This window comes from Elephas maximus, chromosome 2 (genome assembly GCF_024166365.1).
Source record: "Elephas maximus indicus isolate mEleMax1 chromosome 2, mEleMax1 primary haplotype, whole genome shotgun sequence".
NCBI classification, from domain to species: Eukaryota; Metazoa; Chordata; class Mammalia; order Proboscidea; family Elephantidae; genus Elephas; species Elephas maximus.
Window position 1 is genome coordinate 217,549,882 of NC_064820.1, and position 14,968 is coordinate 217,564,849.

General features: G+C 41.7%; 1 protein-coding gene across 2 annotated transcripts in view; it reads left to right on the top strand.

Annotated features, from left to right (window-relative positions):
- Positions 1-8,615, top strand: part of DOP1B (DOP1 leucine zipper like protein B) — a 149,433-nt gene extending 140,818 nt beyond the window's left edge. For both annotated transcript variants that reach the window (XM_049874796.1, XM_049874797.1), the window contains exons 33-37: positions 4,743-4,879; positions 6,067-6,122; positions 6,347-6,508; positions 7,551-7,680; positions 8,086-8,615. In XM_049874796.1, coding sequence (XP_049730753.1) covers positions 4,743-4,879; positions 6,067-6,122; positions 6,347-6,508; positions 7,551-7,680; positions 8,086-8,337 — 737 coding nt within the window. In that variant the 3' untranslated portion in view covers positions 8,338-8,615. The remainder of the gene's footprint in view (positions 1-4,742; positions 4,880-6,066; positions 6,123-6,346; positions 6,509-7,550; positions 7,681-8,085) is intronic.
- Positions 8,616-14,968: the final 6,353 nt, after the last annotated feature.

The following is a 14,968-nucleotide window of genomic DNA, read 5'->3' on the forward strand; positions in this document are numbered from 1 at the left end:
CCCATTCACCAATTGAAGGACATTTTGTTTGTTTCCAGGGACAATTATAATATAAATCTCTTACTTAGCCTTTTTTTAAAAATGTTTATAAACATTTGTCCGCTGACAAAGCATGCGCTTTTCCTAAAATCGTCTTGCTAGCATGCTCTTAATATTCGGACTAATTGTCAAACCACTTCCCTGCTTGGTTAACAATGTGAAAGGCCTTAATTGTCTCAGCTCAGAACGTTACCAGCTTTCACAATTATTAATTATGGCAGTACTTTATATTTGCAATAATAAAATACCTTTATATTTCAACTGACATAATTTCAACATGTAAAGCACGTAGTAGGGAGAAGTCATAATATCTTGAATTCTTAGCTATATGAAAGCGAGTATTCAGACACTGACAAATCCAAGTGGCATTCCTTGCTTGAATGAGATAGGAGGCTGATCCAATCGGCTATGACCAGAGATGCCAGTAATGGTGGCGGCAGCCTTCCAAAGGCCTGGGCTGAATTCAGGGTCAAAGCTGAACTTGTTGCATCCCTACAAAATGTAGAGGGAGACATTGTATCTTCTTTCATCGGTAGGCAGCATCGGTGATGGTGCTTTATGCACCTGGCCACTTAACCTTCCGATGATGACTTTAGTAGGCCTTAAAGGGAAACATTAAGTCTACTTTCCCAGCGGAGGAAAGGGGAGAATGATAAAGGCGAGTGATTGGACAGTGTCCCTTGCAGTGCTTTTAGTGCCTTCTCTGTCCTGCTCTCTCTCAGGAGAAACCCTTCCCCACTCCCCCATCTCCCATCACACTTCCCGCAAGTTTGATGTTGAGGCCCAGAGGGCTGTTGTTGTTAGCTACCATTGAGCCCACCCTAACTCACAGCTACCGCGTGCACAGCAGGACAAAACACAGCCTACACCATCCCCATGCTCGGCTGCAGATCTGACCCTTGTGATCCAGAGGGTTTTCACTGGCTGACTTTCAGAAGTAGATCACCAGTCCTTTCTTCCTAGTCCATCTTAGTCTGGAAGCCCCACTGAGACCTGTTCGGCATCATCGCAACATGCAAGCCTCCCCTGACGGACAGGTGGTGGCTGTGCGTGAGGTGCATTGGCCGGGAGTCAAGCCCAGGTCTCCTGCGTGGAAGGGGAGAATCCTGTCACTGAGTCACCACTGCCCACCAGAGGGCTAAACAGTCGGTATTAGGCCTATAGAAGCTAGAACCAGAAAAAATAAAAATAAAGAACAGCCTTTCTCAAACACTGGTGAAGAGAATTCGACCATGGGCGGATGTTACCGTCTTAAGAGGTCTGAGAAATCATGCCCCTGAGAGGGAAAGAGAATTCTGAGAAGCAGGACAATTATGCCGACTGTAGTAGGAGATGCTTTTTGGACTCTGAAGGAAAAAGGAATCTCTCTAAGTTCTCTGCACTCTGGGTAGCTCAAGTGCTATATTTCTACAGTTACCACATTAAAAAAATAAACAATCTACTCCTGTCATTTTTTATTACCCGACAATTCATAGAGCACTTTTCTGTCTATTGCTATTGTCCCGGGACTGTCTCTTGGTAGGCCTGGCCTTCCGGAGGTCCTACAGTGAGAAAATGCAGAATGTCATCTGGTAGCATGTGGGGACACTGGACTGGCCATGCAATGCCCCGGGACAATGATGCCTAGGTTTCCCTCAAAGGAGTATGCATCCAGAAGCTTCTATGTTACACCCCAAAGTAAATTGGTTAGGCCTAATAAAAAAGGAGTCGCTGGGTGGTGCAAAGTTAAAATGCTCAGCTGCTAACTGAAAGGTTGGCAGTTTGGATCCACCCAGAGGCACCTTGGAAGAAAGACCTGGCAATCTACTTCTGAAAAATCAACCATTGAAAACCCTGTGGAGCACACTTCTATTCTGATGCACATGGGGTCACCATGAGCCAGACTTGGCTATTTAGCAACTGTGACTGAATCAAAAGAAGCAGAAGAGTATCTCCAATGTTTCTCCTCTGGGACACCCTCTAGGGTCCTTTCCCCCTGCTTTATAGCACCATCAAATTGCACCGAACAAGTTGGTGTCGGGCTGGGGTCTGGGCAACTCATACACCTCAGGTCAGAGTTACATACATTTTACATTTTACATTAATCACAAGCTGTAATAAGCCCAAAGGAGTTATTTAAAAAAGGAGAGAGGAATATTACGTTTTTTTTTTTTAAAGAAGAGGAGGACGGGCACCACACAGCACAAAAGCTCCTGATGAAGGGATCTGAGAGCTCTGAGGGAATCCTCTGCTCCTTCTAAGTGGGGTAGGTGTGGTTCCTGCCAGGCCTATTGGAGCCTTCCCGTATTCTAAGCCTTCTTCACTGTGGGTACCTATTAGCTCTATTTAATCTATTTCCATATGGACTAGTAATGAAAACTGGAAACCCAAATGAAAAAAGATATTGAGGAAACCGATGCCCAGAGAGATTAGCACCTGCCTAAAGTTTTGTTGCCACTAACCTGCAAAACCTGGGCTGTGATATAAGCTGTCTGGTTCCCAATGACAGACTGTGGTCATTGGTGGGACATTTGTCCCCGTTGAAGCAGGCAGAGTGAGGGTATTGCTCTAGCTCCATGGATGAGAAACAAGAGCCCCGTGAGATTAAGGGACTGGGAGGAGGAAGGGCCCACAACCTGCAAGTGGTGGCACAGGGACGTGGCCCCTGGACTTCACTAGCTCTGTGCTCGCTAAGGACAGGCTCAGCTTGGGAGGTTTGTCAGTCAGCTAAGAGAGGAATGTTAGAGATTAAAGAAAATTAGAGATTCTAAAATAGATCATATTGGCTGAAAAATAGTATCAGGGACTCAGCTTTTATTTGGAGTGCCGATATGAGGTAAGTTTTAGGTGTACAAACCACTTTTTTAAAGTGCTTTCTGTTTTGAAATAGTTAAGACTCATGAGTAATTGCAAAAATAGTACTGAAAAGCATTTTTTTTTTGGGGGGGGGCCATTATAGGTGGCATTATCTTTTTTCATTTGGGTTTCCAGTTTTCATTACTAGTCCATATAGAAATATCGTTGGTTTTTGTGTGCTGACTTTAGGTCCTGCAGCCTTGCTGAGCTCGCATATTAGTTCTACAGGTGTTTTTGTAGATTCCTTGAGATTTTCTACATCTGCCAATAGGAACAGTTGTATGTCTTCTTTCCAATCTGTAGGCCTTTGGTTTCCTTATGGTGCCTTACTGCACTGGCTAGACCTTCCCTACTGTCGTCTCTGCACTGGTGTCTATTGGCTGTCTTCTCTCATTCTCAGGCCAGAGTAACAGATCCCTAGGGACCTCACCACAAGGTCATTTTTTAAGACCAGAGTTCCCCAGCCAGTCCTGCCTTCTTCTCTCCAACTTTCAGAGTTTTCTGATAGCTGACTTCTGCATTTTGTGCAAGATTCTGTTGCTATTGTAAGTAGAGAGGATAGGACGGAATCTACTTACTCCATCTTGCCCAGGACCAGAAGGGCAAACCACTTTTGAAAAATTCCAGCTTGTTTGTCAAGTGTCTGAGCTATGGATGATCCTCCTTTTGGTCAGGCTGCTTTTAAAGACAGAGATTAAAAATCCACTTATGCGTATGTAACCAGTGTCACTGAGCTATGTGTATAAAAAAAAAACCAAACCTGTTGCTGTCAAGTCGATTCTGACTCAGCAATTCTATAGGGCAGAGTAGAACTGCCCCGTAAGGTTTACAGGGAGCGGCTGATGGATTCAAATTGCCCCCCTTTTGGTTAGCAGCTGAGCTCTTAACTACTGTGCCACCAGGGCTATAAACCAAAAAAACCAAACCCAGTGCCGTCGAGTCGATTCCGACTCATCACGACCCTATAGGACAGAGTAGAACTGCCCCATAGAGTTTCCAAGGAGCGCCTGGCGGATTCAAACTGTTGGACCTTTGGTTGGCAGCCGTAGCACTTAACCACTACGCCACCAGGGTTTCCACCAGGGCTATAGAAATTATTAAATTGGAACTTAATTTGCTGTGTAAACTTTCACCAAAAACTCAGTAAAATACTTTTTAAAAATCCACTTAATCTTCTTAAGCTCCAATAAAGAGAAGTTTTGATTAATGTACTATAGCACATCTTAGCTAGCATGACCATAGTTCAGCCATTTGCTAAAGCAATTTGTTATGTTCCTAAAAGATCTTAAGTTACAAAACAAAGTACTTTCTAGAAACAATTGTTTTGGTGGAGAAGCGGGGAAGAGTTAGGGGCTAGGGAATTTAGGTCGCACCTTTTTTTTTCCCCCTGTAGGAAGTAAAGGTTTTGTCTTGGCCATCAAACCTAAACTTTACTGGAGAAATATTTTATTTACTCTCTCCACCTCCAGCCCCTCCCCTGAAAATACGTTGTTGTCTGTCAACCAGTCTATATGTCCATCACCTACCAAGGACTGCTTTTGGTTTCTGTGTCTCATAATTCATATTTTTAGAAGAAAAGTGGTCACTGGTCATCCAGTGGGTTTCTGGCCTTGAGTCAGATGTTCACTTCACCCTACTCAGCTGTGGCCCTTGACAGAGGCTGTGGTTTCCTGCCTTTAGCAAGGGCCAGAAACAACCATAGTTCACGAAAACAACTCAGTTCACAAAAACATGCTCCTAAAACCCATTTCTCACACTGGGACATTATCAAAATGTCAAAACAATTGCAATTTTATTTTTCTTCTTGGTCTAATAAGAAGCCCAGAACGGCATACTTGTGTGACATCTTTAAAATCTTCTCTCCTTAGAACGCCTGACAGACAATCTCAGAGTTGGACAGACACCCATAGCTGCTGCTCAGATGTTTCTTTTTTTCAGAGTTTTGCTGCTAAGAATATCTCCTCAACATTTAACTTCATTGTGGCCAATAATGGTCTCGGAATTGGTAAGTATTTTGCTCTTGAAAGCAACGGTGTTTTTTTTATATCCAGGAACAATATAGTATACTATTTCACATGTCAAATTTTATCTGCTAAGTCGTTTACAGTCCAGTTGGCACACAGCTCTTGGTTAAATAGAGAATATTCTATCTTTTTTTACAGTTATATTTAATCCCTCAATTGTCAGTTTCTCCAACTAATTTGTACTATTTGGTATTATTAATTTGCTAGTTTTTTAAAGACATGTACATTTTTTTTTTTCTTTTTCTTTTTTACTATTGTTGAGATTGTGAGGATGGCGCAGGACCAGACAGTGTTTTGATCTGTTGTACATAGGGTCACTACAAGTTGGAACTGACTCCATGGTACATAACAACAACATTGTTGAAAATATACACAGCAAAAGATACACCAGTTCAACAATTTCTACGTGTACAATACCATGACATTGATTCCAGTCTTCAAATTGTGCAGCCATTCTCCTTTTCCGCTTTGTTCCTCCCTTATCGATATAAACTCATTTCCGCCAAAGCTTCCTATCTAACCTTTTGAGTTGCTGTTAACAATTTGACCCGTTATAGTATGTTTTTTAAAAGAACACAAAGCCCGTGACAGACGTTCTTTACTAGTTAAGCTAGACTTTTTGGTATAAAGACTTCAGGGGATGTTTTTGATTTTTTACGGTTACAGGGTTAAAGATTATCTCAGGGCGGTACTTACAGGGTCTCCAGAAAATCTAGATTCCTTGAGAATTGAAATTCTGTTCTGCATTTTTCCCCATTTTGATCGAGGATTCTTCCATAGAATCCTCGATCAAAACATTCAGTAATAGTAACCAGGCACCATCCAGTTCTTATGGTCCTGTGGCAAAGGAGGCAGTTGTTCATGGATCCACCCACCACCACTCACTGCCCTTGAGTCAATTCTGACTCATAGCAGCCCGTAGGACAGAGTGGAACTTCCCCATAAGGTTTCCAAGGCTGTAAATCTTTACAGAAGCAGACTACCACATCTTTCTCCCATGGAGCAGCTGGTGGGTTCAAACCGCCAGCCTTTCAGTTGGCAGCCAAGTGCTTAACCACTGTGCCACCAGGGCTCCTGTGTGCATGGATAGACATGTACATTTTAAACGTTGAATTCGGTTTAATCTCTCTAAAACAGTAACTTGAATGCATGGTTGTTTGTCTTTTAGATTCAGACATTCACACAGCTTGAAGAAGACCTGAAAGAGGAAGTTGAATCACTGAGGTAAGCAGTACAAGCATCCGTGCACCCATGGATTAATGGACATGACTTTAAGACTTAATGATGCCTAGTGCTAAATACTGTTTCCTTGAAGTACTTGTAATGGGCCTAGCTCTTTTGAAAAAAAAAACTCGCAGGAAGAACCTCATGGGCATTGCCCAAGCGAATGGACTAGAGTAGATGTGAATAAATTTGTAACAAGAGTTCCTGTCTTTTCAAATTTACAGAAACAGCAACAAAACCAGCAAAACAAAAGTTTTGGTCCCTGATGGAAACGGGCCCTTGATGGGGGAAATACCCCCGAATGAACTCATCTTATATTTGTCAGCTTGCAAATTCTTGGACACAGCACTTTCCTTTCCACCTGATAAAATGCCGTTATTTCAAATGTAAGTCAGGTAAAACCGTGCACCCTTTTGAAACAGGTACCTTCACTTTCACTTGTGCCTTCACGTATAAGGGTTACTAGTGGCCAGTAAGCAAGCTTGGAATACCAAGTCTCATTACTCACGACATCTGTGGTTTCGTGAATGTGGCACACACTAGTGTTGATGCCTGGGTTTCTGGGGTATATGTTTGTGTAGGTGGTTTTTGCTACTGAATGCTTACAAAACAGGGGTCACCCAATGGTGGTCCTTGCTGCATTTGTGTAGGTTTTTTTATCTGTTGGTTTTTAATTAAATATAAATAAAAAATATAAATGCCTTTAAATGAAGCATGCTGTTCTCCAATTCACTTTGCCCCAGAGGCTTACATTTCCTGTAGGCATAACACAGCTGCGCATACAGTCAATTTCATGCCTGGCCCCAGATGCTACTTCTCTCTCTCTCTCTCTCTCCTCTATCCCTCCAGAGACTAATCATGTAGAAACATTTGTGGATGTTCGTAACATTATTCCTGAGAGCCAAAAAGTAGAAAAAACCCAAATGTCTATCACCTGAAGAATGGATAAATAAAATGTGGTATATTCATACAATGGAATAATACTCAGCCATAGAAAGGAATGAAGCACTGATAAATAATACCACATGGATGAACCTTGAAAACATTATGCTAAGTCAAAGAAGTCAGTCACAAAGGCAACATCATATCACATGTTATATGATTCCATTTATATAAAATGTCTAGAATAGACCCATCTTCAGAGACAGAAATTAATTAATGATTTGCCTAGGGCTGGGGGTTGAGGGGACTAGAAGGTGAAAGGTGATGGATGAGGGGAACAGGAATTTTTTTTGGGTTAATGAAAATATTCTAAAATTGATCGTGGTGATGGATGCATGGCTCTGAATATACTGAAAGCCGTAGAATAGTACATTGTAAATGAGTGAATATATGGTATGTGAATTGTATCTCAATAAAGCTGTTAAGAAATTTAAAGAAAAGTGAGCTGTGAGCCATCTTTCCTGACTTCGGGTTTTTTCCCTCCAGCTATAGGTGGGCATTTGTTCCAGAAGTAGACACAGAGGGTCCTGCCTTCCTGTCAGATCTGGAGGAGAATCACCAGGAATGCAAACCCCACACTGTTAGGATTCTAGAGCTTCTAAAATTAAAATATGGGGTAAATGTTTTCCTTTTTAAAAATTACATCTGTGGTGGGAGGTGATGGGGGCAATTAAGGGGGAACCAGTGAGTAAGGCATTTCATAATAATTTTATTTTTTTGTTGTGGAAAATATACACAGGAGAATATTAACCAATGTATCAGTTTCTGCATGTACAATTCACTGACACTGATAACATTCTTCAAGTGATACAACCACTCTGGCCCCCCTTTTCCAAATTGTTCCTTCCCCATTAGCATAAACTCACTGCCCCCTGAGCTTCCTATCTAACCGTTTGAGTTGCTGTTGTCACTTTGATCGCATATAGAGATGGCACTTGATTGTAATGATACAGAATAATTTTCAAAAATTCTCTTATCTGAGTTTGAAAGCATATCCTTTCTGTGGACTTTTTATTTGCAGGAAATTAGCAGCTCTGACGAGATAACGGTGAAGAGCGAATTTCCTCTCCTGCGCCAACATTCTGTTTCCAGCATTAGGCAACTGATGCCATTCTTCAAGACTCTAAACTGTGCTTTTAAAACCCAGAGTAAACTTCCTGCTGACTGTTCAGGACCTCCATGCGTAGAGGATCTTGTCACAGATAGCCCAAGGATCTTGCAACAACTAGAAGAAAGTGTTGAACATGATTTTTTGGAGCACCTGGAGTGCTAACCTCGTAAGGCAGAATTGGTTTAATTCATTGATTGATCCTTCAGAGACAACCAGGATATATTCTAACAAAGGAAAGAGCCAGGATAGTGCTTTCAACTGGGTCTATTTCAATTTTGAAAGCGAATTTCAGATAATTTTCTGTTTGGCAACAAAACACACCTCTCTAAATGCGTTGTAATATATTTGGATCTGATTATATGTTTCTTCCCCAATTTATGTAATGAAAATAAAATTAATATATCATCCAACTGTAGCCCAGAATTTGTAATATGAAGTAAAGTATGGAGAGATGAAAAAGTCATCTTCTTTGTTGAAGTAGATTATACACGGGCCTTTCTCAGTATATTTCTCTAAATATTTAAACTTGTTAAAAGAATATACATTTTTTAACCTTTCACACATATATCCTTTAAAGCATTTATTTTGGTACTGCATTTTAAAATTGGAATATGTTTTCTGAAAATAATAGTTTCCCTTATGATAACACTGACCATTGAGCAGAGGTGACCACTGGAAGATATCACAGCATGTTTTAACCCTTGCCCATTAAAGTCTCATATGCATTCTTCCACTGTGTAAGAAGTACATAGTTGTAAAAAAAATTCTGACAACTGTAACCTTAGTTATGCTCCACAGTGTAGTTCGCAGGCTCTTTCTATTTAGTTTGGATCAATCAGTGTAGACATGGACACTTTAATGCCTGAAACTACTTTTAGGGAAACACTCATTTGACTGGTCGCCTTTCCTCGCTCCTTTCTGAGATCTCTTTACCATTTTGCCAACATCATCATACATGACAATAACCCTTTCCTAGGCCAAGGATTCGTAGCGGGAATCTCATCCCACTCGTCCCCAGGCCTCTTTGTCTTGTGTCAACCACCCCGTGTAGAATCCCGGCTGAGGGCCACTTCCAGCTGTGGTGACTTTCACTCTCAGCCAGTGAGCACGGTCCACACCTTCAAGACCTGCCCATCTCTTGTACCCTTCCGGCCACCAGAGCACTGCATATGTCACTTTCCAGGCCAGATGATGCGAACTGTCCTCATGAGCACTGTCATATACATCTCTCCTATACAAGGGCTTCTTGAAATTTGATATCATCAGTTAGGGTTCTCCTCAGTCCTACCACTTAGAGCTTAGGGTGGTGCAAAAGCAAGCGTGTGTCATTAGCCCCAACATGGGATGTGGGGGTCACAGAGCCACTTGGTTCCCTAAATAAGGGCTAAAAATAACAGTTGAAACGCACCATGGTGGGAAAAATGCCTCATGGAAATTAGATCATTTCATGTGTAGGGAGTTATCCTTAAAGTAGAAGCGTTTATAAGGCTGGTCACTAAAATCTAAAATATTGAAGTGTAGAATTGTAAATGCTGTGAATTATAATTGTTTATAATATGGTTTACCTGTATTTCAATTTGTGAAGAGATAACCATACTCTGATTAATCCTTAACATCAAGGTAGATGTGCATGTTCATTTATCAACATTTACAACAAAATTAATAACTGACTTGTATCATCAGTAGCTATTATGCCATAAAGGTAGTTCTCTACTTAGATTTACAAACTTAGTTTTTTATTTTTTCTCTCCAGTATCTAAAACAGCAACTTACTATTTTCTACTGATACCATATATAATTTATTTCTTAGTGTTAGATAAAAATTTTAAAAGACATAGCTTCTACAACACTCAGGTCTTTATGTTCATCATTGAATAATCAAGAAGCCTTATAATAAGATGCACATATAAATCTTTTCTTTTATGAAGGTGAATACTATAGCGGTGGAGGGTATAGGCCCTGAAGTCAACCTGCCTAGGTTTGAATCTCAGCTTTCCCACATACTACCTTCAGCAAGAACTTTGCCAGGTGCCAGGCATGGTGTGTGAATTCCTTCAGGACCCCCACATTCTACGAAGCCAGTGGAAATGAGACGCAGAGAAGCAGCCCCAGGAACTGAAACTTACCACTGTCTGTGTTCTCAAACCCAGAGCTGAGAAAGTTAAACAGGAGAGTCTCTAGAAGGCACCTGTTATTTGGTAATGTGAAGGAGACAGTTTCTGAGACTGCCCCGCCCCGTTATGACTTCCTTCGAAACCAGCTCAGAGGAAGTAAGCTGAGAAAACTGGTTCCTGGCTCTCAAGGTGTGACGAAGCATGTTTTAAAAGAAAGCAAGCTTTGTTTTCCAGTATTTGTACATCATGCCCAGTAGAAAACTAGGAATAGAAGTAGCTAGAATCGTGGAAATAGTTGATGAAGACTGTACTTACAAGTGTTGAACAGCTACCTGGGGGAGCAGACAGAATCCTATGCTGTTGGTGTTAAATGCTCTGACATAAGAAAATGCCTTCACCAGGTACTTTTTGCCATTCAGTTAGACACACAGCACCAGTGAACATGGAAAGCCAACGCCATCGAAGAAGGGGATATGATTAGGACCAGAACATGGGCCAACTAAGGAGTTCACCCATTCTTCAGGGAGCTGCAATTGGACCTTACTGGAGACCCTGAGAGGTGCAAACAGTTAAGCACTCCACTACTAACGAAAAGGTTGGTGGTTCGAACCCACCCAAAGACATCTCAAAAGAAGGGCCTGGCCATCTGCTTCCGAAAGGTCACAGCCTTGAAAACCCTATGGAACAGTTCTACTCTACACACACGGGGTTGCCATGAATCAGAATTGACTCAACAGCAATCGGTTTTCTTTCTGGTCTAAGATCACTATAAGATACCAGTTATCTTATGTGTGTGATCATGCTTAAGTATTTTCTCAAGTTGTGTAGTACTCATTCCATCCAATAAGTTCAATCATCTTCAGTCAGAATTTGTGCCATCCCTCTGAAGTTCAGTGTGAAGAGAACCCCTTCAAACATTGCTTAGGATGGTGACAAGGATCCTGGGGTTCCAAATCTGACAGTTGCAGCTAGAATCCTGCAAAGCAGCACTGCTTAGCAGGGGCTCTCACACATCTTTGTGCACAAAGATCACCTGGGGAGCTTGCAGAGTCTGATTCAGTAGATAGGGTGTGTCTTAGGCTGGGTTCCCTAGAGAAGCAAAACCAGTACAGTATAAACATATATATTGTTGTTGTTGTTGTTGTTGTTAGGTGCTGTCAAGTTGGTTCTGACTCATAGCGACCCTATGCACACCAGAACGAAACACTGCCCGGTCCCGCGCCATCCTTACAATCCTCGTTATACTTGAGCTCATTGTTGCAGCCACTGTGTCAATCCACCTCATTGAGGGTCTTTGTCTTTTCCGCTGACCCTGTACTCTGCCAACCATGATGTCCTTCTCCAGGGACTGATCCCTCCTGACAACACGTCCAAGGTATGTAAGACGCAGTCTCACCATCCTTGCTTCTAAGGAGCATTCTGGTTGTACTTCTTCAAAGACAGATTTGTTCCTTCTTTTGGCAGTCCATGGTATATTCAATATTCTTCGCCAACACCACAATTCAAGGGCATCAACTCTTCTTCGGTCTTCCTTATTCATTGTTCAGTTTTCACATGCATATGATGCGATTGAAAATACCATGGCTTGGGTCAGGTGCACCTTAGTCTTCGGGGCGACATCTTTGCTCTTCAACACTTTGAAGAGGTCCTTTGCAGCAGATTTGCCCAATGCAGTGAGTCTTTTGATTTCTCAACTGTTGCTTCCATGACTGTTGATTGTGGATCCAAGTAGAATGAAATCCTTGACAACTTCAATCTTTTCTCCGTTTATCATGATGTTGCTCATTGGTCCAGTTGTGAGGATTTTTGTTTTCTTTATGTTGAGGTGTAATGCATACTGAAGGCTGTGGTCTTTGATATTCATTAGTAAGTGCTTCAAGTCCTCTTCACTTTCAGTAAGCAAGGTTGTGTCATTTGCATAACGCAGGTTGTTAATGAGTCTTCCTCCAACCTTGATGCCCCCTTCTTCATATAGCCCAGCTTCTCATATTATTTGTTCAGCATACAGATTAAATAGGTATGGTGAAAGAATACAACCCTGATGCACACCTTTCCTGACTTTAAACCAATCAGTATCCCCTTCTTCTGTCCAGATAACTGCTTCTTGATCTACGTAAAGGTTCCTCATGAGCACAGTTAAGTGTTCTGGAATTCCCATTCTTCGCAGTGTTATCCGTAGTTCGTTATGATCCACACAGTCAAATGCCTTCACATAATCAGTAAAACACAGGTAAACATCCTTCTGGTATTCTCTGCTTTCAGCCAGGATCCATCTGACATCAGCAATGATATCCCTGGTTCCACGTCCTTTTCTGAAACTGGCCTGAATTTCTGGCAGTTCCCTGTCGATACACTGCTGCAGCCGTTTTTGAATGATCTTCAGCAGAATTTTGCTTGCGTGTGATATTAATAATATTGTTCTATAATTTCCACATTCGGTTGGATCACCTTTCTTGGGAATAGGCATAAATATGGATCTCTTCCAATCAGTTGGCCAGGAAGCTGTCTTCCATATTTCTTGGCATAGACGAGTGAGCACCTCCAGCGCCACATCTGTTTGTTGAAACATCTCAATTGATATTCCATCAATTCCTGGAGCCTTGTTTTTCACCAATGCCGTCAGAGCAGCTTGGAATTCTTCCTTCAGTACCATCGGTTCCTGATCATATGCCACCTCTTGAAATGGTTGAATATCAACTAATTCTTTTTGGTATAATGACTCTGTGTATTCCTTCCATCTTCTTTTGATGCTTCCTGCATCATTTAATATTTTCCCCATAGAATCCTTCACTATTGCAACTCGAGGCTTGAATTTTTTCTTCAGTTCTTTCAGTTTGAGAAACGCCGAGCGTGTTCTTCCCTTTTGGTTTTCCATCTCCAGCTCTTTGCACATGTCATTATAATACTTTATTTTGTCTTCTCGAGAGGCCCTTTGAAATCTTCTGTTCAGTTCTTTTACTTCATCAACTCTTCCTTTTGCTTTAGCTGCTCGATGCTCAAGAGCAAGTTTCAGAGTCTCCTCTGACATCCATCTTAGTCTTTTCTTTTCTGTCTTTTCAGTGACCTCTTGCTTTCTTCGTGGATGATGTCCTTGATGTCATTCCACAACTCGTCTGGTCTTAGGTCACTAGTGTTCAATGCATCAAATCTATTCTCGAGATGGTCTCTAAATTCAGGTGGGATATACTCAAGGTCATATTTTGGCTCTTGTGGACTTGCTCTGATTTTCTTCAGTTTCAGCTTGAACTTGCATATGAGCAATTGATGATCTGTTCCACAGTTGGCCCCTGGCTTTGTTCTGACTGATGATATTGAGCTTTTCCATCATCTCTTACCACAGATGTAGTCAATTTGATTTCTTTGTTTTCCATCTGGCAAGGTCCATGTGTATAGTCGCTGTTTATGTTGGTGAAAGAAGGTATTTGCAGTAAAGAAGTCGTTGGTCTTGCAAAATTCTATCATTTGGTCTCCGGCATTGTTTCTGTCACCAAGGCCATAATTTCCGGCTACTGATCCTTCTTCTTTGTTTCCAACTTTTGCATTCCAATCACCAGTAATTATCAATGCATCTTGATTGCATGTTTGATCAATTTCAGAGTGTAACAGCTGATAAAAATCTTCTATTTCTTCATCTTTGGCCCTAGTGGTTGGTGCATAAATTTGAATAATAGTCATATTAACTGGTCTTCCTTGTAGGCCTATGGATATTATCCTATCACTGACAGCGTTGTACTTCAGGATAGATCTTGAAACGTTCTTTTTGACGATGAAGGCAACACCGTTCCTCTTCGAGTTGTCATTCCCAGCATAGTAGACTATGTGAGTGTCCAATTCAAAATGGCCAATACCAGTCCATTTCAGCTCACTAATGCCTAGGATATCAATATTTATGCATTCCGTTTCATTTTTGATGATTTCCAATTTTCCTAGATTCATACTTCATACATTCCAGGTTCTGATTATTAATGGATGTGTGCAACTCTTTCTTCTCATTTTGAGTCGTGCCACATCGGCAAATGAAAGTCCCAAAATCTTTGCTCCATCCATGTCATTTAGGTTGACTCTACTTTGAAGAGTCAGCTCTTCCCCAGTCATCTTTTGAGTGCCTTCCAACCTGGAGGGCTCACCTTCCAACACTATATCACACAATGTTCCGCTGCTATTCATAAGGTTTTCACTGGCTAATGCTTTTCAGAAGTAGACTGCCAGGTCCTTCTTCCTAGTCTGTCTTAGTCTGGAAGCTCAGCTGAAACCTGTCCTCCATGGGTGACCCTGCTGGTATCTGAATACCGGTGGCATAGCTTCCAGCATCACAGCAACACACAAGCCCCCACAGTACGACAAACTGACAGACACATGGGGGAAATATATATATATATTTCCCCATGGAATTCTTCACTATGGCAACTCAAGGAAAGATTTATATCAAGGAAATGGCTCATGCGTTTGTACAGGCCGAAACGTCCAAAGTCCATGGGTCACGATAGAGCCTTCTGGTTCACATAGCTGTAGGAGCTGGCAGACTCAAGGTTGGCAGGTCAGCCGGGCTCTTGATCACAGGCCACGAAGACTGATGAATCTCAGGATCAGCAGGCAAGATCACAAGTAAGCTGCTAGCTCAAGTCCCAAGAACCAGAGGTCAGACAAACAGGATCCAGCACAAGCAAAAAGCCGGCAAG